The sequence below is a fragment of the Perognathus longimembris genome, chromosome 1 (genome assembly GCF_023159225.1).
Source record: "Perognathus longimembris pacificus isolate PPM17 chromosome 1, ASM2315922v1, whole genome shotgun sequence".
Lineage (NCBI taxonomy): Eukaryota > Metazoa > Chordata > Mammalia > Rodentia > Heteromyidae > Perognathus > Perognathus longimembris.
Genome location: NC_063161.1, coordinates 96,720,664 through 96,740,989, shown reverse-complemented (window position 1 = coordinate 96,740,989; position 20,326 = coordinate 96,720,664). Strand labels below are relative to the sequence as shown.

The following is a 20,326-nucleotide window of genomic DNA, read 5'->3' as shown; positions in this document are numbered from 1 at the left end:
TTTACTGCAGGTAGCATTGAATTTTTTTTGTTTTTGTTTTTTTTGCAAGCAGGGCATCTACCAGGGCCCTGAGCAAAACTGCAATGCAGGCAAAGTTGTGTTGCCACCAAGCCTCTTGCTGAATCTTTCCTTCCCCCTGTCTCCTTCTCCTAGGACTGCAGAAAACATAGTTGCCTCCTGGAGCCTTCTGCTCAAAGTCCACCTTGCCCAGACTAAGTAAGCATACGATGCAACAGTCCCGGCCCCCACCCACTTCTCTTTTCTGGAATGCTGATTTCAGCTATTTGTAGAGTTAAGATTAGAGATTCAAGTATTTCACATTAAGGGGGAGAAAAGTCAGCACGTTTAATCTGTGTAAGGAATGGACTCTCAAGAGAACCTACTTCTTTCTCTCTCTCTCTCTCTCTCTCTCTTTCTTTCTTTCTTTCTTTCCTTCCTTCCCTCCTTCCCTCCCTCCCTCCCTCCCTCCCTCCCCCCTCCCTCCCTCCCTCCCTTCCTTCCTTCCTTCTTTTGTTCTTTCTTTGTTTCTTTCATTCTTTCAGAATATTTTGTCACATAGGACTTTTTACATGGTTTATCTGATGTACCTGAAATGATCCTCATAGTTGCATATTTTCCAATTGTAATTTTGCCACCCCTCAGTCACATCTATAAATTCTATTAAACTACTTCACATAGAAAAGGGCCTCACAAAAGATGAATTGTGAAAAGACATGAGAGCTCCTTAGCTTGCCCTATAAAGGCTTTCACAGCAATCTGCCTTTCTAATATCTTGTCCATTCATCCAGTCAAATAATAGTGGGAAAGATGGTCACAGCCTGTGGCCCCAACTCCCCACCTCCCACCCTCCCCCATGCGTATAGTCTAATTGGAGGTACATACAAGAAACCAGAGAAAACAATATCGTGCCTTAAGTACGGAAAGGTAAAAACAGAAATCTTGGGAGGACCTTGGATATAGAAATAACCTATAGGTTAGGTCTTGATTGGTCCAGAGAGGACAATTTACATTGCCACCCTCTCCATGCCTTGCTGGGAGACTTTGTTATCGCTTGCTTTAGGTTTAGACATGACAGTTCCTCTCTTTAGAATACCTTCTCATGATCTCACTAACACTCTTCTCTTTGTTGTTGGTCATGGGGCTTAAACTCAGAGAGGGCCCTGGACACTGTCTCTGAGCTCTGTTGCTCAGGCTAATGTTCTACAACTTTGAGCCGCAGTACCACTTCTGGTTTTCTCGTGGTTAATTGGAGATAAGAATCTCACAGACTTTCCTGGCTGGCTTTGAACTGCAATCCTCAGATCTCAGCCTCCTGAGTAGCTAGGATTATAGGCACAAGCCAGCTATTACTAATACTCTATAATGCAGTTAAGCTAGTACCTCCAGGTGAAGTTACCTGAAGGTGCTTTGCTGTCCCTGATTTTCTGTGTTCCCTTATTGATATACTCCTTTTCCTTTAAGTCCTTAAATATCAACTTTGTGGAAACATATATCACTCCAATCTATAATGTTCCCTTTGTGCGCCAGTCTTCCCTGTTGAATGTTCTTTTTTTTTTTTTTTTTTGCCAGTCCTGGGCCTTGGACTTAGGGCCTGAGCACTGTCCCTGGCTTCTTCCCGCTCAAGGCTAGCACTCTGCCACTTGAGCCACAGCGCCGCTTCTGGGCGTTTTCTGTATATGTGGTGCTGGGGAATCGAACCTAGGGCCTCGTGTATCCGAGGCAGGCACTCTTGCCGCTAGGCTATATCCCCAGCCCCCTGTTGAATGTTCTTTAAAGCTAAGATACCTGGTAGTGATCAGAAAATACCATTGAATGGATGAACCCATTCAAATTAGTAGTAGTGGCATGTTTCATGTATTCTTACTTGTATTAAACTGGGAGATGGTTACAGAGTTCATAATACAGGTTTGTCCAGTATAAAATGAAAGCCTCATCAACTAATCAACAACAAAAATAAAATGGAAAACATGGAAACCACAGCTCAGTTCAAGAAATAGCCCTGCTATTCTAAACTCATCTGTGGATGTCTTCTGCTTAAATTGAAGATGTCACCAAGATGAAGTGGTGAAATTTCTGTATTTGACCTGAAGCTACTGGAGTCTTTTCCAAGCAAGAACTCATCTTGAACCTTAGGCTTGATATTCTAGATACTAAATATTTGGCTAAAAGCCAAGCAGTTCAGTCAGATGCCACATGGCAGATGTGGTCTGAAATAGCTTCAGGAAGCAATTTGCTCCACTGGACAGGATCTTGCAAAAGATCTTGAGCATCTTCCTTCTCCCTCCATATTGAGGTTGCAGGTCTATTTGGACTCTCACATTTGAGGAAAACACTGCTGGGATTTATCTGCTAATAGTTAACCTGTGTGCAGATCAGTGTATTTGTTGGTTGTTGTTAATACAGATCAGTTAACAATCTTGCCAGGTTATTCACAAGGGGTGTACTTGGCTCTGCTTTCAGTGGATATCAGCCATCTGCCTCACTGTGTTTGGTCAGAACACAGAGCCTTTGGAAAGGCCATGGTTACAGGATGAATGGCAACCACCTCCTGTGTGATGCAGTTCTGAACAGGCTGGGCTCTCTGCATGCCTCATCCAGTTTCATGGCTGGCTCACATAGACCTCTCCTACCTCCTCTGCTGCCCTAGCAGCCAAGGTTTGTGCTCTCTCTCTCTCTCTTCTTTTCTTCCTTTGTTCCTCCTTCCTCCCTGCCTCCCTCCATCCCTTCTTTCTCTCTTTCTCGCCTTCCCTGACTTTGCTTCCCTTTATCCTTTCCCCTTTCCCTGCTTTCCTTCTTTTCTCCCTCCCTTCTCATCCTCATCCTTTCTTTCCTTCCTCTTTTCTTTGTACTTCCCTTCTTATAGGTGCCCGCTAATTAATATCTGCATATGCCAACTAGCATGTTAGCCTATTCAATCAAAGCTTCTTGAACCTGATTCTAATTTCAGCTAAATTTCAAATTATACAAATTTACATAAACATAAATTAAAGTGCAAATGCAGCTCAATTTCAGGATGTTAAAGACTCTATTTGACTTCACTTTTTTCCCCTTACCCCTTCACCATGTGTGTGTGTGTGTGTGTGTGTGTGTGTGTGACCACAACCTTTAATTTACCCCCAATTTAAAATTCCTCCATAATGAATGTAATTCTCTTTTGTCATCACTATTCTTCATCGCTATTTCAGGCATTTTGCCTTTTTAAATTCTGTATGTATTACCACTGAAATATTTTTACTTGATTGATTGTTTACAAAAGATCATAACATCACTTTTTTTTGACTTGCCTCAAGTGTAATTCATATACTGGCTGTTTTCTGAGCATCTACTCTGTTCCAGACACAGTTTGAGATGCTGAGGACATAGCAGTGAACAAGACTGGTGTGGTCCTGCTCCCACGGAGCTGGCAACTGGATATTCTAGAACTTCAGCTGTCCAATATGTTGCCCATTAGTGACATATAGCTATTTAAATTCTAATTTTATTTAATTAAAATGAGATAAAAAATTTCCAAAACAAGACAGAACCTCATTCACACTGGGCACATTTGAATAACTCTATAAATATGTGAGATAGGCATCCATGGATACTTGCTAACACAGATTGAGACTAGTTCTAGAAAAGATTCTAGAAGTTCTTGCTGCAATTACTGCTGTTCTGGGGGGTCAAATAAGACCCTGGATTCATACTTTGAGATGATGTTAGAGAATACCAGATACTATTTACATAAATTCATCTTTGAAACTTGGAGACTATTTCAGCATGCCTGAAACTTATGGGTTTTCTTTTTAATCTTGGGCATCCTGTTTTATTATATGAAAGTTAAGGTAATGTGGTAGGATAATATTTTCAGATATAGTTGGGTTTCCATTTCTGTGGACTCTGCATCAGCAGATTCAACCAACCATGAATGGAGAACATTTGAGAAAAATTTTGCTAACCAGGTACAGATCTTTTTTCTTATCATTTTGTTCTCTAAACAATACAGTAACTATTAACATATCATTTGCATTACAATTTGTACCAGTAATGTGGAGAGGATGAAAAATATACAGAAGGATGTCCATAAATTATGTGTGGTACTTGGGGCTGGGGATATGGCCTAGTGGCAAGAGAGCTTGCCTCGTATACATGAGGCCCTGGGTTCAATTCCCCAGCACCACATATACAGAAAACGGCCAGAAGTGGCGCTGTGGCTCAAGTGGCAGAGTGCTAGCCTTGAGCAAAAGGAAGCCAGGGACAGTGCTCAGGCCCTGAGTTCAAGGCCCAGGACTGGCCAAAAAAAAAATGTTAAAAAAATTATGTGTGGTACTATTCCATTTTGCATAACAAATAAGCATATATGGATGTTGGGATCCATGGGATCTCTGTGAGGTCCTGATATCAACCCTCTGTTAACACCAACATGACCCAAGTCACTTTTTATATATTGTAGGATTTTTTGTTTGCTTGTTTTTGTTAGTTGTGGGTCTTAAATTCAGGGGCTGGGTGTTGTCCCTGAGCTCTCTTGCTCAAGGATAGAAAGGAAAGTAATCTGGCAGAACTCAAGAGTTTGTGAACATCACTGGATGATTTAATACAGGTTCTCAAGGACCTTTAAGGAACAACAGGAAGGAAGATTTGAGGGAGTAGATTAAAATGACCTGCCAGAATCAGGACTAGAAAAGCAAGGAGATGGGCTGGGGATATAGCCTAGTGGCAAGAGTGCCTGCCTCGGATACATGAGGCCCTAGGTTCGATTCCCCAGCACCACATATACAGAAAACGGCCAGAAGCGGCGCTGTGGCTCAAGTGGCAGAGTACTAGCCTTGAGCGGGAAGAAGCCAGGGACAGTGCTCAGGCCCTGAGTCCAAGGCTCAGGACTGGCCAAAAAAAAAAAAAAGAAAAGCAAAGAGAGCAATGTGGAGCTCTGCATATGTGTGAGAGATTGCAAGAGTAACACTCTATATATACTCTGTGCGTTAAGGCTGCATGGTCCTTCCAGTTCTGCTGTGGGTAGCAGGGTCTTACAATAGAGAAAATGAAACTAAAACCTGAGTCTATTGAGATACCTCATAACTCCATGAGACATGAAGGGTCTCACTGGCATTTCAGTAGTAAATTATGTGGAAGATGACATAACAATACTTCTAGCCCCATTTCCATCTCAATCTGCCTCTCCCAGAAAGCAAAGAGGTGGTGACTATTTTGTCCCCAGTTTAGCAAGATGGGTATCAAAATAAAAAGAAGTGGAATTATAATTAATAGATTTGTTTGCTGCCAGCTTCTGTATTTGTGGTCTGGGAGTCATAGCAACTGTTTAAGCATCATGGTTTCCACCTGTACACAGGAACTCAAAAAAAACTGACATCATCCTCTCTTTTGCCTACTAGATCTGTAGGAAATAAAACAACAACAACAACAACAACACTTTTCCTGGGAAGCAAAAGCACCAAGCAGTGCCATCTGGAGAAAACTGAATAGTTGAGGAAATGCTGGTTCTGTCCTCAAGCTGTGGTTTTGCCTTTTCCTTAACTATATTAGTTACTGTTGCACAGCTGTGACCAAAATATCAAAGAGAACAACTTAAGAGAAGGAAAGATTTATTTTAGCAGAATATCATGGAGGCAGAAGCATGTGGCTGAGGCTGCCATCTCATGGCAGACAGGAAGTAGGAAGAGGGAGAAAGATGAGGGGAGCTGGGACTAGATATGTCCATCAAAGATAAAGCCCCAGTGAGGTAATTTTTTCAGCAGACTTTCACTTCATGAAGTTTCCAGAGCCACCAAAAATAGCACTGCTGGCTGGGGCCCAAGCTTTCAACACATGAGCCTGTGAGGTATATTTTATATGTAAACCGTAACATCTACTGAATCATTCAAGAAGGAAGTTACATGATCTGATGGCTTAGGTTAGGGGTTTAATGTGTAATCTTGATTGTTTTGTAAATAATGTCTTACTGGCACACAGCCATACCCTTACTCCAGTCTACCTCTGTGGTACAATAGCAATATTGCAGAGCTGAGAAAGGACCATTGGGTCCTGCAATATCTGGCCCTTTACAGAAAAAGTTTGCTGAAAACTTAGATAAGGATTTTGTCTAGGTATCTTCGTATTTCTTATAGGTCCTGTTGGATGCAGGACAGTAAATTGAGAAAGGTGGTAGAATAAAAGATTACAATGGTCACTTCTTCCAGAGACTCCTGGAAATACCTTAGAGCTACAACCACTAAACTCAGGTATTAAAGATGGGTGGCACTTGGACTATAGGAGACTGGGCCTACCAGACCTGTACCGGAAACTCCTGAGACTCTTTGAACTCTCCAGTTCCTTGTGGGTCTTCCCCCTGACTATGAACATATTTAGACTCTACCACCTTAGATCACTATGGTGTCCCTCTCCAACTCTCCATTGACTTTGATTTGGCCTGTTGAGATTGTTTTTCTGCTCTTTCTTTACTACCCTCATGGCCCAGTTTCCTAACAGTATTAAGTGCATTTGAGGCTGCAAGGTTTTGGGGGGGACATGTGTCTGTTCACAGTTTCTGGCTTTCTAATAAAGACTCCCAATTCAGCCTCTCAAAATGTGGTTTCTCTGTATCTTGTGATCGAATTCCTGTGTAACAATTGTATCATGGGGGCACCCCAAGAAGGGATTAATGCTGATGTCTCAGAGTGAAATAGTACCCTTGAAAAAGGACTATTATCAAGAGAGTGAGTGAAGCCACTCCTTTGACTTTTGTTTCTTGTATTTCCCTGTGATCTCTTCTGCACATTCTTTCCCCATTATGATCTACATGATGGAGCACATGCCATTACCATGCTCTTAAATCTCCAGAACTGTGAGCTAAATAAATCTCTTTATTTATTAAATCGTCAGTCACTGGGAATTTGTTATACCAACAGAAAACTAAGAATAAAACACAAAGTGTGAGGGACAGATGAGTAGATCATTCATCAGCTTTAGATAGAACCTGGAATCCCATGATTTCCTACCCTGATCTATAAGGAACCTTCAGTGCCAATGGTATCAGATTTTATCTGAAGAGACTTGGAGCCTGACTGTACAGTTCAGTATTTTTGTTCGTTTTTCTGAAGGTACCTTATGCAAAGATTCAAATGCAAGTGACTTGTGAAGGACTAGTGCCATGAGAAAATATAGAAAGTGGGCTTTTACTTCTCTGTCTTCCCCAAAGGCAGACCCCAGGGACACCTAAGACCCCCAGAACATTTTAAGGCTAAGTGGCAAAAAGCTTCCCAGGGATCCAAGGCAATTGATGATCACTATTGAACCTGAAGACTAAGGCACATGGAAACTGGAGAGTAGATACAAAGTACTGGTAAAATAGACAATATTGGTACAAAGGAATGGGAGGGAAGGTACGAAGAGAATTGCAATACCTGCCATAGTATCAAGTGTCTGTCTATTTTTACTATATGTGATATGAGATTACATGTCATTTGAATCACCTATGTCTTCCCTCCTTCTGTACTTCCTCTTCTCTCTTTCTCTTTTCTTCCTCCCTCCCTCCCTCCCTCCCTCCCTCCCTCCCTCCCTCCCTTCCTTCCTCTCATTCTTTCTTAGTATTCCTTTCCCTCCCTCCTTCCTTCTCTCTCTTTCTCTCTATCTCTTTCTTCCTTTCTTTCACTTCCATCCCCTCCCTCCCTCCCTCCCTCCCTCCTTCCCTCCCTCCCTCCCATCTTTCCTCTTTCCTTTCTGTTTGGGATTGAACCCAGGGCCTTATATGTGCTATAAAAATACTGAGCCACTGAGCCACATCCCCAGCTCTAGTCATGTTTTATAGAATGAAATAGTTATAAAATCATTCTATAAAATGAAATCCTTTTATAAAGGTGAATCTGCCATGTATAGCAGAATCTTTTCCCTCAGCCTCTTATGTTTCCTTCTTAAGTAAATGATTTCTCTGAAAAACAAAAAATCAACTGCTTTGGGGGGTGGCTTTGTTATGACAAAAATTTCAAAAATCTTTTTGAATGCGTATATTTATTTTCCTGTAGCATCTCTTGGGAGAAATAAATCCCAGTGACTTCCTAAAGGTCTAATTAAATGTGTTCCTCTAAATAGTCACCTAATGGAAGTTTTCTCTTGCACTGTTGACTACTCCATTCTCTGTGCTGTACTTTGGCATTTCCTTCTCTTTTGATTTTTACTCCCAAGAAAGCTTATACAGCATGGACTTCACTGGTACTGATAGTCCTAATCTCAAATTCCTCATCTATAGTCTAGTTCTTTTTAGTAAGATTCAAAGTTCTGGTCACAAAATAGTCTTTGTGGCTTTCCTAGAATTCCTATAAGAACCTCAAATTCAATCCAATCCCAATGGAACAAATATCCCACTCTCCATCATGAATCTTCCTCCTAGGCTCTCTCTTGGTGTAAATGACATTGCACTTTAGATTTAGCCAGAGAACTCAGATTGATGTTCATCTTCCCCATTTTAAATCCTTGTCCATTTCCCTCCCAACACCCTCTTCACCATCTGATCTTAGCACAGGTCCTTCTATTCTTATCTCCCTCAAGCTTCATGCTGTCTTCTCCATTCCAGTTTCTAGTGTCAGTGGTGTCCTCTCATTTCTCACTTCCTACCTCAACTCCTCTTAGGGACCCTCTACAGTTCTGCTTGAAAGTTTTGATTAAGAAATATATATACATATTTTTTGGGGGGGGCAGTCCTGGGGCTTGGACTCAGGGCCTGAGCACTGTCCCTGGCTTCTTTTTGCTCAAGGCTAGCACTCTGCCACTTGAGCCACAGCACCACTTCTGGCCGTTTTCTGTATATGTGGTGCTGGGGAATTGAACCCAGGGCCTCATGTGTAACAAGGCAAGCACTCTTGCCACTAGGCCATATCCCCAGCCCCTGAGAAATATTTTTGAATCTGGGTGCTAGTGGCTCACTCCTTTAATCCTTGCTACTCAGGAGGCTTAGATTTGAGGATCATGGTTTACAGCCAGCCTGGGTAGGAAAATACTCATCATTCTTATCTCCAATTAATTACCAAAAAGCCATAAGTGGAGATTTGGCTCAAGGAGGCTGCGCATTAGTCTTGAGCAAAAAGCTCAGGGACAGTGCCCAGGCCCTGGGTTCAAGCCATAGGACTGGCACAACAAACAAACAAACAAACAAAAAACCCCACACATATATTTAATCATGGTAGTACACTTAGTATGGAGTATAGTCCTCTGTGATCTACTCTTGCTTGTCTCTCTTCAGACTCATTTGCTCTGTTTTTGCCTCTTGATTCTCAATCTACAGTCAGCCCTACTAAGCAATTTGCAGTTCCCTTTCTGGGAACTTTCCATTCTAAATTTCAGTCTGGAATGGCATTCTTTTTTCTTCACACTCTCTGCTTCCATCTGCCTAACAAACATCTGTTCATATTTTGGGGTTCAAATTAACCTTCCTTTTCTTTTCAAGGACTCAACTCGTGTACCTCTATTCCCAACCCAATGAGGACTATTTTCTGCTTTGGGCTCCAGCTCTATTCATAGATTGTCCATGCCAGTTTGTCTCTCTTGGATTATAAACTTCTTGAAGATAGTATCTGTGTCATGTATATCTTGTGCTTCCATTCCTAGTGCATATCAGGAATAAAAGGAATACCTATCAGATGAAGAATAAATGAATTAAAATGGAACCCAGCCTGTAAGTAAGTGTTAAGTGAATATGATAATGGACTCAGATTGATTGCAGCCACAGCTGATGTACTGACTCATCACTGAGACCTGTTGCAGAGAGCTCTGTTATTTGTAAATCCATCAAGCCTCAGTTTGCATTAATAAACAAGTCAGATGAGTATTTCTATAATGTGAGCTGACTTTCCAGGAGAGAAAATGGGGATGATGGCCCATGATGTTGGCTTGCTTTTTCAGCAATTTGTGAAAACAAATCCCAAATAAACAATTCTGCTTTTTTCCAAAAGTTGGCACTGGCTCTCTTTTCCAGAATAGTTCTCTGGTCAGGCAGCATTCCCCACGCTATAGCTGTTAGGCATTAGTGTGCTCTGAATGCATTAGAGAAGGTCAGCCTGGAATACTAAACAGATACCCAACTCTGAGTTTTGAGAACTGGAGTTTAACAGCTGAGATGCATAAAAATCACCGCCCTCTCTGCTCCTGCTGCTCTCAGCTTCCCTTATACGTAGGCATATTTCAGAAACTGGTTTCATGAGCTGTCCTAATTTCCATACCTGAAGTGAGGAGCAGTTAATATAAGGCAGAAAGTAATGTAGGAGAATATTTTCTTTTTAGTTTTACATGCATATACATGATTCTTGTTTGTTATCAATGTCACAGAGACAACATGGATACTAGAGCAATAGAGTTTTCTTTTTCTCTTAAAAATAATAGGGCTTTGTATTAAATCAAGCAATCAAAACCTAAGCAAAACAAAATCCCTGCTACTCCAGATTGACTATTAATTTTGAGCAGAAAAGCCCTAGGCAGTAAGAAAAGATTGACCCATGCACTAAGTAGAATTGGATAAAGCTAATTTGCAGTGAGCAAAAATGGGTAGATAATATTAAGTTGTCATGGAGGAAAGAAAGTTTTGGACATTCTGCTTTCACAGTACTATCTAAACTTATAAAAATACTCAGAGAGGCAGAAAGAAGAACTAAATTTAGACTCTCATTTAATGCATTCAATAGCATGATTCATTTTCTTCCTGTCATGGTGTAGCCTGGGGAATCTGAATATCCAGCAGGCAGCACATGGATGACTTGTAAATAAGTAGAACCCTCCTTGATTCAAAGGTTGGAAAAGCCAAAGACATCCCATTTTTCCTGCAAACAAAGGTGAACTGCCAGACACCTCACATACTGTAGAACTAGATCTCTAAGCTGGTTAGAGTAGATTCAGTCTTAACTTTGCTCTGGCTTTTCTGTGGCAACTGCTGCAAAAGTATCTTGTTTCTCCTCTAGTTGAACTGACCTTTCCCCCCTCCATACCCAGTAAAATCCTGACCAGCTTAGAAGCCATGCAACATGGGTTACCCTAATGACACCACTCTAACATATGTCATAATTTATATCAGTGGATTTGACAACCTGGAGTCTGAGTCACTTCATACTAGATCTTAGTTGGGTTTTAAAGAACTAGTAATATACATATAAGAGAAGTACCTATAGAGAAGTACATATAGCAGAGACAATTTGGACCTAAATTTTAGCCAACTGAACAAAAGCTGGTTAGGCCTGGTTTCCAGAGTAAAGACCAATCTTGTTTTTTTTAATTACCCTACACTAAAGCAAATATTTCACTCTCCTACAGATTAAGGCTGGACGGTCATTGGTGTCAATCCAACATAGCTTAGAGGTAACAAGCACTTGTGATTACAAGTGACTGAATATTTTTGGTTCTTTTGATTTTCTAATATCATTTGAAAAGTAATCACTCAGGCTGGGAATGTGGCTTAGTGGTAGAGTGCTTGTCTAACATGCATGAAGCCCTGGGTTTGATTTCTTAGCACCACATAAACAGAAAAGTCCAGAAGTGGTGCTGTGGCTCAAGGGGTAGAGTGTTTGCCTTGAACAAAAAGAAGCTCAGGGACAGCACCCAGGCACTGAGTTCAAGCCCCAGGAATGGCAAAATAATAATAATAATAATAATAATAATAATAATATAATAATAATAAAGTAATCACTCAAGTGTCATTCTAGAGACTTTGGCCTCATTAGTAGTGTCAGTATATAGGAAAAGTACCAGGAAAAGTAAAAAGGTGACAGTATACAAACAATAGAGTTAGGTAACACTGCCTCCCAGAAGTGAGGGTATTAAAGCTGAGGTATAAAATTGGTGTTATCACCCATCTGGAGGGTCCCATTGCATACTCCCAGATAGCCACTCCAATTAAGAAGGAGCTTATTCTCCCCCCCACCCATGAAATGGATCCAGAAATTTTGAAGTAAAAAAAAAAAAGAGTTAGATATGGAGCACGTGCACCACATTAAGAATGAGGCGCTCTGAACTGAGAAAGTGTTTGAATGAGCAGCACTTGTTGAAAGCCACACAGGGCGCATCCACAGGATGAGATTGATAGACCCTGGGCAGGGCCATGGGTCGTGGTGGATATGAGATCCGATCAGCCTGATCACATGCTTCACAAACCAACCTGGATGTGGCACAGAGAAGAGGCACAACACTATAGGGCAGCATAAATGATTTATACCTTTCTCAAATGGCTTGGTACTTGGTGTTCCTGGAAAGGTTTGAATTGTCAGATAAGAGAGACATCCAATCCTCATTGGGTCCACCCAGAGCCATAGGACAGATATCCAATCATGTAAGGAACAAGGATGCCTGGGTAGATTTGGCCAAATGTAATGACAGATTTGGCAAGAAAGGGGCAGACTTATATATCCATTTGAGAAAGGATGAATATTCTTTAGCACTCTAGACAGACAACTGGCTGATTTAGCTTAGAACCATGGCTACCATTGAAGCCAATCTCAGAACATCACAAAGGAAGGGAAGAGGTTGGGGAAAGAATGTCACCAAGATTATATCCATCCAAAGCTGTGTCATTTACATATTGGGAATGGGGGGGGGGAGTCGAAATTTATTCATACACACTACTGCACCTCTAATTCACAATGTGGGAAATCTATTTTCATACTTCATTCACACAAGACACCTTTCTTCCATCTCCAGGGACAGGGTTTTTTAAAGTTCTAAACTACAATCAGCCCTTCTTTTAAAATAGCAATAATAACTCTTCTTATTCAGCCAAGATGGAGGTATTTGTTGCACTAGGCTGGATTCATAGTACAACATCAATAAATGGCCACTTGTAGAGGGACAGACAAAATCCCATTTATAAAATATATCTACATCTCTCTCCTCCCCTTACATTGTAAAACAAAACCCAAAACAAAACAAACAAACAAACAAACAAAACCCCCATGGGGGCTTCATCTCATTTTAGGGAAGCAAAGGACTGTAGGAAAGGTAAAACAATGTAACTAAGTAGAAAAGTAATTTCCAGGGGGAAAATAACACAATCTCTGAGGAGAACTATCATAGGTGGGTCTTTTTAAGTGTTGTTTTGTTTCCTGTGGGGAACATTTGAAGGGAGATTTTTAATTTTTCCCCAGTCCCCAGGAAACTGTCATAGTGAAAGCTGTACATTGTCAGCCAAGACATTACAATGAAGGGACAGAGTTAAAATTCTTCCTCAGTGAGTTCGCTAGGTCTCATGGAACAAATATTTGTTCCAATTAGTTGTTCCAAAAAGTCTTGCTTGCCTTAGATTTTGAGAAGGAAAGGGTATTTGTTCAAAAAAGTTCACTGTGGAGGAAGGGAAAATGATGGCTGCTGTGTTCTGTTGCCAGAGCACTTGTATTCTTCTCAGGCCTGCAGAAACTCTCTTTGGCTGCTTTGTCCATAAACTCTTGGTCTCCGTCCTACCTGGGATGTGTATGGGGGTGGGGAATACTGACTTATCTCTGCTCCTGCTCTTTACCAGGTCTACTACCTGGTTATATAACCTTTATTCATGTTCAGAGTCCAGAGGTCAGATGGCTGGCCAGTCAGGAAAAAAAAAAAGCTTAAAAATGTCAATTTAACAATGTTGGAGGGATGTTCTTTCCAGAGTTAACCTCCTCCAGAGGGTGGAGTGAGGGATAAGAAATAGTTGCTCAGGGGATTCAACTCCTCTGCACTGGAATATTTTTTTTTCCTGATTCTTTCTTCCCAAATAGTTTCCCAGTGCCTGGTATGCCCTGACATTTGGTCCAAATAAAATCCTGGAACAGACTCTTAGGCAAAAACTATCTTCAAACTCCACACAAAAGGAGTGCTTATTACGGAGAATCAGCACTTAATAGGACTTGAAACACTGGGGGCCTGCTGCTGCTCAGTCTCCACACTGAATCAGTTCATGATATACTTACTATTTTTTTTTAAATCCTGGCATTGACAGAAAGTAACTCAGTCTGACCTAAGGCATTTTTCCATACTTCTTGGCAATGAATTCTAGCTTCCTATGAGTCTCAATAGCACATAATTTCAGACAGTGGCAAAGGGAGATGGAATAATTTCTAGTGCAAGGGAAACAGCATACAGACGTTTGCCTTGACTCTTGAGTTTGGATGGCAAAATAGTGAATTGTTTATTTGTTTTGAAGTCAAACTCAAGGAATTGATTTTCTAAGGCTAAGACTAAGGTCTGGGTAGGAGTAGGGGATTTGTGACATAATATATCCCTGATATATTATGAAATATCTGACACCTGGTATTTATTTTAAATGAATCATAGAAAAATTTAGATCTTTTAAATGCATTCATTTCTGGAGCAAATTTGGCATATGGTGTCACTAAAAGGACATACCTGATATAAACCTTGAAAAATGCCTTGTTAAAATATTATATTCACCTTCTGTAATTGTTTGTTTCCACCAAGATAGCAAGCTAGGAATCGGTCCTCTATCTTGAGCCATTTATTGAGAACAAACAAATGGACTTGGAAAAGACATGACTCAATTGAAGTTAAATACCTGACTTTGGTGTATGAGAATCATAAACTTGCTTACGGTCTATCTGGTCTGCAAACACTTCCCCATAAATCATCCAATAGGGCATGTAGAAGATATTCTTGGCCAGTTTCCATGATGGTTCCTCATTGGGAAACAGGATAGCTTGCCTGGCGACTCCGAAGCTCATCAGCACCACCAGCATGATGATGACAAAGTACATCATGTCTATCATCTGGAAGGATGGAGAAGCAGGGAGAGAAAAGAAAATCCACGTGATTGACAGTTTCTCTGAAGGCTCTTATTGGTGGAAACCTCTGAAGGAGGTTCACTTTCTAGACTCTGGATAAGAAATGTCTTGATAGGGAGTTATGTCTAGATAAGAAGCTAGTTGGTCCATGTCTCCAGAATCAGTAACTCAACAGCAGTTTTTGTTTTAAATGTGCATGCTATGGATCCCTTCTTTCTTCTTCTCCTTTTTTTTTTTGGTCATGGGGCTTGAGCTGAGGGCCTGGTGCTATGCCTCTGAGTTCTTCTGCTCACAGCTAATACTCCACCACTTTTAGCCATTGTGACACTTCTGGTTTTTCTTCCCTGGGCTGGCTTTGAACCACAATCCTGAGATCTCAGCCTCCTGAGTAGCTAGGATCATAGGCGTGAGCCACTAGCACCAGCTGGAGCCCTTCCTTTTTCACAGATGTTGTGGGACTTCTTCAAGTCTATGCATAGGAGTCAGGTAACATGGAAGCTTAGGCCAGCATGAGCTTTTCTTTCTGCACTTAGGGGAGGCCAGGTGCCCTCTTTGAATCTTTTTCTTCTTAGTAAAATTGGAATTAGAATAGTTGAATTATTTTAAGAACTACTACAATGCAGTAACTTCCCTTTCTCAGTTTTGAAAGGCTAACAAAGAGCTAGAAAGCTCAAGAAAAATTTTAAATAAATAAATCTAGGACAAATCAAATATCCATCATATTCTTATTCTGATGGCCTCATCCCAATGTATGCTCTTCTACCACGTGCTAGGCTCTCAGAGTACCACTCTTTCTCTACTTCTTCAGGGTTTCCCATTAGTGATGGAGGAGAGTATTTTAGAACCATGTAGACTAATGATCTACACCTGTGCCTGCTGTTGGAATGATGGATTTTTTTTCCCATGGAATATTTATAAAGTCCTCTTGCCCGAATTCCAAAGCAATATTACCTCTGGTTACTTTTTTTCCTTGTTATTTCTTTCTTATCTGTCTCAATATTACTTGGGATATGTTTCTCACATGGAAAATGCTTTCTTTATACTACCTCAAATGGATGTTTGCAATAATCATTGATTTTTGGCTGGCTCAGAACTTGTGTTTCCTAGTTTAAGTTAATGACAGTACCTCTGGCAATTGTGGTGGGCATAAGGCATATGATGCATGACAAAATGCCCACCCTCACCCCAGTTTTTTTGTTTTTTGAACTTTCATACAGAATGTCACTATATGACCTAGGTTGGTCTTGAACTATGAGGCTGGCACTGAATTCATAATGTCCTGCCTTAGTCTCACAAGTGTTGGTTTCACTTATTGTTTTTTTCAAACTGAAGCTAAGAGCCAGAAGATCTCTTCCTTTTTGTTAAAATAGTGTTTCACTCTCTTTATTATTCAGCATGTCTGAGGCTGAGCAACCCACTCTTGGATATTATTTTTACAGAAATGATATTCACAAAATGATATGCACATCCACAAAAAAAGATGAATGATAATTTTATCAATGATGCTGAAGACTACAAATTATGTCATTAAAAATTCTTTTGACCCCAAATCCTAATACATGCTAAATATGAACTCTAACACTGCTTCATACCTATCCTCCAAATTAGGATTAAGAGTTTGTTTTAAGAGGGTAGATTTCTCAAATTTGAATATTACAACCTCCCTGAAATTCTCCAGGACACAGATACCCTAATAAATTTTAGATCTACTAATCAACTTTCAAAGCAACTTATTTATTATCTATCTATCTATCTATCTATCTATCTATCTATCTATCTATCTATCTATCTATCTATCTGATCCTGGGGCTTGAACCCAGGGCCCAGGTGATGTCTATAAACTTCTTTTGCTCAAGGCTAGCACTATAGCACTTGAGCGACAGCACTACTTCTGCCTTTTTCTGAGTAGTTTATTGGAGATAAGAGTCTCACAGATTTTTCTTCCCAGTCTGGCTTTGAACTATGGTCCTCAGATCTCAGCCTCCTGAGTAGCTAGGATTATAGGTGTGAGCTACTAGTGCTTAGCCCAAGTGTTATGTGAATTTGAAACTAAATAGCAATCTGTCCAAACTTCTTGTGGTTCATTGTCATAAATATATGCTAGTTAGTTATTCCTTCAGTTTAGTGGTCACAGAAGCCTAAATAAGCAGGCTGGTTGTGTTGAAACTATCTTACAGGAAACATAGATCAGCTTTCTTTCCCCATTCTATTTTGCAGTAGTCTCTCAGTATTTATTTACAAAAAGTTTCTTCAATGAAAGTACACACATGGGCCTTCATGTTATGCCTGTTTCCATTCACTAAAAGATGGGTGGGAGAGGAAAATATGTGCTCATGAGATTTAGGGCCAATGTGACTCAAGAAAATTCAGCCAGTAATTATAGAAAGTCTACTCATTTAATTTCTCAGGAGTGTTTTCATTCAGACCAATTATGATATCTGTACACAGGGTCAAAATAGGCAAAGAGATGAAACACTCTCTTCAAATGCTTAGCCACATCCACATCTGAAGCTTCAGTTTCATACAAATACCCAAATCTGAGCATTACTAGTAAGAACAGGGGCTGGATTCTCCTGTTTTCAAAGCATCCTGTTAGTTTAACAGTAAGAGCCTGTCCTTTGCCTAGAAGTATCTCTCAGTGTGTTCCACAGAAGAGAGTACATGCTGTAGGAGTAATAGGGTGCAGGCTCTCAGGTGTCAGATAATCAGGATTTTGTTTTTTTCTCTGCTGGTAAAAATAGCTACATGGAAATAAAATCTACACTGCCCTCTTAAAAAAAAGTGAGATGACTGCACACACATAAAAAATGAAAGAAAGAAAGAAGGTATGAAAATAAAGGTTTTTCTGTTCATTGTTAAATAAAAAGCAAGCTGGCCACTGGTGGCTCACACCTGTAATCCTACCTACTCAGGAGGCTGAGATCTGAGGACTGCTGTTCAAAGCCAGCCTGGGCAGGACAGTCCCCAGGAGACTTTTATCTCCAATTAACCACTCAGAAGTGAAGCTGTGGCTCAAGTGGTAGAGCACTAGCTTTGAACAAAAGAGGCCCTGACCCCCCCCCCCCCCCGCAAAGAAAGAAAGAAAATAAAGTTAGATACGGATGTGGGGTGAGTTGCTTAATCTTGTTTATTTTATTTTATTGATGCCTGTCCTGGGGCTTGGACTTAGGGCTTGGATGCTGTCTTTGAGCTCCTTCCTTCCTTCCTTCCTTCCTTCCTTCCTTCCTTCCTTCCTTCCTTCCTTCCTTCCTTCCTTCCTTCCTCTCTTTCTTTCCTTTTTCTCAAGGCTAGTGTTCTATGAGTTGAGCCACAGCTCTACTTCTGGCTTTTAAATTAGAGATAAGAATCTCACAGACTTGCCTGCCAGCGCTGGCTTCAAACTGTAGTCCTCCGGATCTCAGCCTTCTGAGTAGCTAGGATTATAGGCATGTTACCTGGTAGTTACCCACTGTTACACAGTAGTAAGCTTAGCAAATTCCTCTGAGAGGTGAAATATGAAGGAATAGGGTGGGACTGCAAGGGATCGTGGGCTTGCAGATCAATTGGAATCACACTGGAAACAGGTTTTCTATGTAGTTAGACACTGGGGCACTGGTTTCCTCTAAAATACAAAGACATAGTAAACCAGTTTCAAAATGAACACCTGGATATCCTCTATCCAGCAGTGTTATCAGCTGTCTGTCTAGTCCTCAGGTTATTAGCAGGTTACTTGATGTTTACTATTGAAAAGGGACTTGCTCCTATGGAAGGTTTTCTGAGTAAACACATCTGGAAAGGTTTTGTTAAGCTCCCAGCCTGGCATTCCACCTGGCTGACTGACAAATTCTACAGGCATATTTTTTTCTACCTTCTGAATCAATGGCTCACTTATTGAACTAATTATCTTAGAGGCCTCATGAGGGAGAAGTCCCCAAGTACTCTAATTTCCTACTTATTCTTGACTGATAAATGAAGTCACTCACAACTAAAAAGGTGGAGAAAATGCCATACATCACTCTTGTTCACTCCTCAGTAAGCCTTTATTCTAGTCAAAACTGGGCATAATTGTGTCATTATTAAAATGATGGCCATAGATTTTCAAAGAATCTTGCTGCATTTGTGTGGTTTTAGTTTATTTCAAATATGCCACCTAGACTTTTAAAACATAGATTTGGTTTGTTTAGGTCTTTGTAGATTTTATTTGCTAAAATAGGCAAGAACTAGAAAATATAAAGAAAAAGTAAGGTAACCATCAGAAAAAATAACCTCTCCAATTTAATAATCCTCTAATGCAATGGTTCTCAATAGAGATCACATTTGTACTCCAGGTACATTTGGCAATGTTTAGAGACATACTTTTTAATTGTCATAATTCTGTGTGTGTGTGTGTGTGTGTGTGTGTGTGTGTTTCTGTATACTATTGGAATCTAGTGAAGAGAGGCTGAGGACACTGATAAATAGCCTGTGATTTACAGAGTGGTGCCACACAACAAGGAATTACCCAGGCCAAGCCAAGAGTTACATTCCTATAATCCCAAACACTGGAAGGGAGAAGCAGGAAGATCTTGGGTTCAAGGAGGCCTGTCTGGAATATAAATAAATAAAATAGAACCCTCAAACAACCAAAAACAACAACAAAACAGCCCAAGCTATCTGGAGTGTCACGGTTAAAAAACAACAACTTGGTGGTCTGATTTTTCTAACCATTTCAGTGTTGTTTTCATTAACTCAGGACCTGGACACCTGTCCCTGAGCTCTTTTTTTTTTAATTTATTTGTTTATTAATTGAACACAAATTTTTTGACAAGGTGTTGTGCAACAAGGGTACAGTTACATAGTAGGGCAGTGTGTACATTTCTTGTGATATCTTATGTCCTGTTTTTCTATCTCTTCTCTAGGTCAGGTAGACATATATACAATATACAATATATCAAGAACATATACAGTAGCCAGGTGGCCACGCCCAAGAAAGTTCGCCTAGGGCTTTAAATGTAATGTCGATATTAGACCATATGTCGACGGTAGTCTTATATGAACGTACATACCTAGCTTTTGAGCTATTGTATTCCCCTGAGAGGTCAATTTTTGACCTTTATATGTTGAGTAATTGTTTGGTTTTAGTTAAATACTGTTGGGTCGCTGCCCCAATCCTGTGGGGAATACTATTTGACAAGCAGTTTTTGGTTTCACAGACTTGGTCTCTACTGTCTCTCCGTCTCCCTTTGTTAACAGTTATATATCAGGGAGATCATGCCCCTTTGTTTTCTGTGTTCTAGGCTTGTCTCGCTCAACATTATTTGTTCGAGTTCTGACCATTTCCCTGCGAATAACAATATTTCACCATTCCTAATCGCTATGTAGTATTCCATTGTGTATAAGTACCATATTTTTTGGATCCATTCGTCTGTGGAGGGGCATCTGGGTTGTTTCCATATTTTGGCTATTGTGAATTGTGCCACGATAAACATGGAAGTACAAATGTCTTTTTGATATCTTGGGTTTTGCTGTTTAGGATAGATGCCTAGGAGTGGTATGGCTGGGTCATAGGGTAGGTCTATATTGAGCTTTTTGAGAAACCTCCATACTGTTCTCCAAAGTGGTTGTACTAATTTGCACTCCCACCAACAATGGAG

General features: G+C 40.4%; 1 protein-coding gene across 22 annotated transcripts in view; it reads right to left on the bottom strand.

Annotated features, from left to right (window-relative positions):
- Trpm3 (transient receptor potential cation channel subfamily M member 3) overlaps nt 1-20,326 on the bottom strand; it is a 298,633-nt gene that overhangs the window by 36,939 nt on the left and 241,368 nt on the right. For 20 of the 22 annotated variants that reach the window (XM_048332551.1, XM_048332600.1, XM_048332675.1 and 17 more), the window contains one exon: nt 14,525-14,699. In XM_048332551.1, coding sequence (XP_048188508.1) covers nt 14,525-14,699 — 175 coding nt within the window. Of the gene's footprint in view, nt 1-13,042; nt 14,700-20,326 lie in introns of those variants that run through there. The other 2 variants (XM_048332729.1, XM_048332714.1) reach the window with 2 other exon arrangements.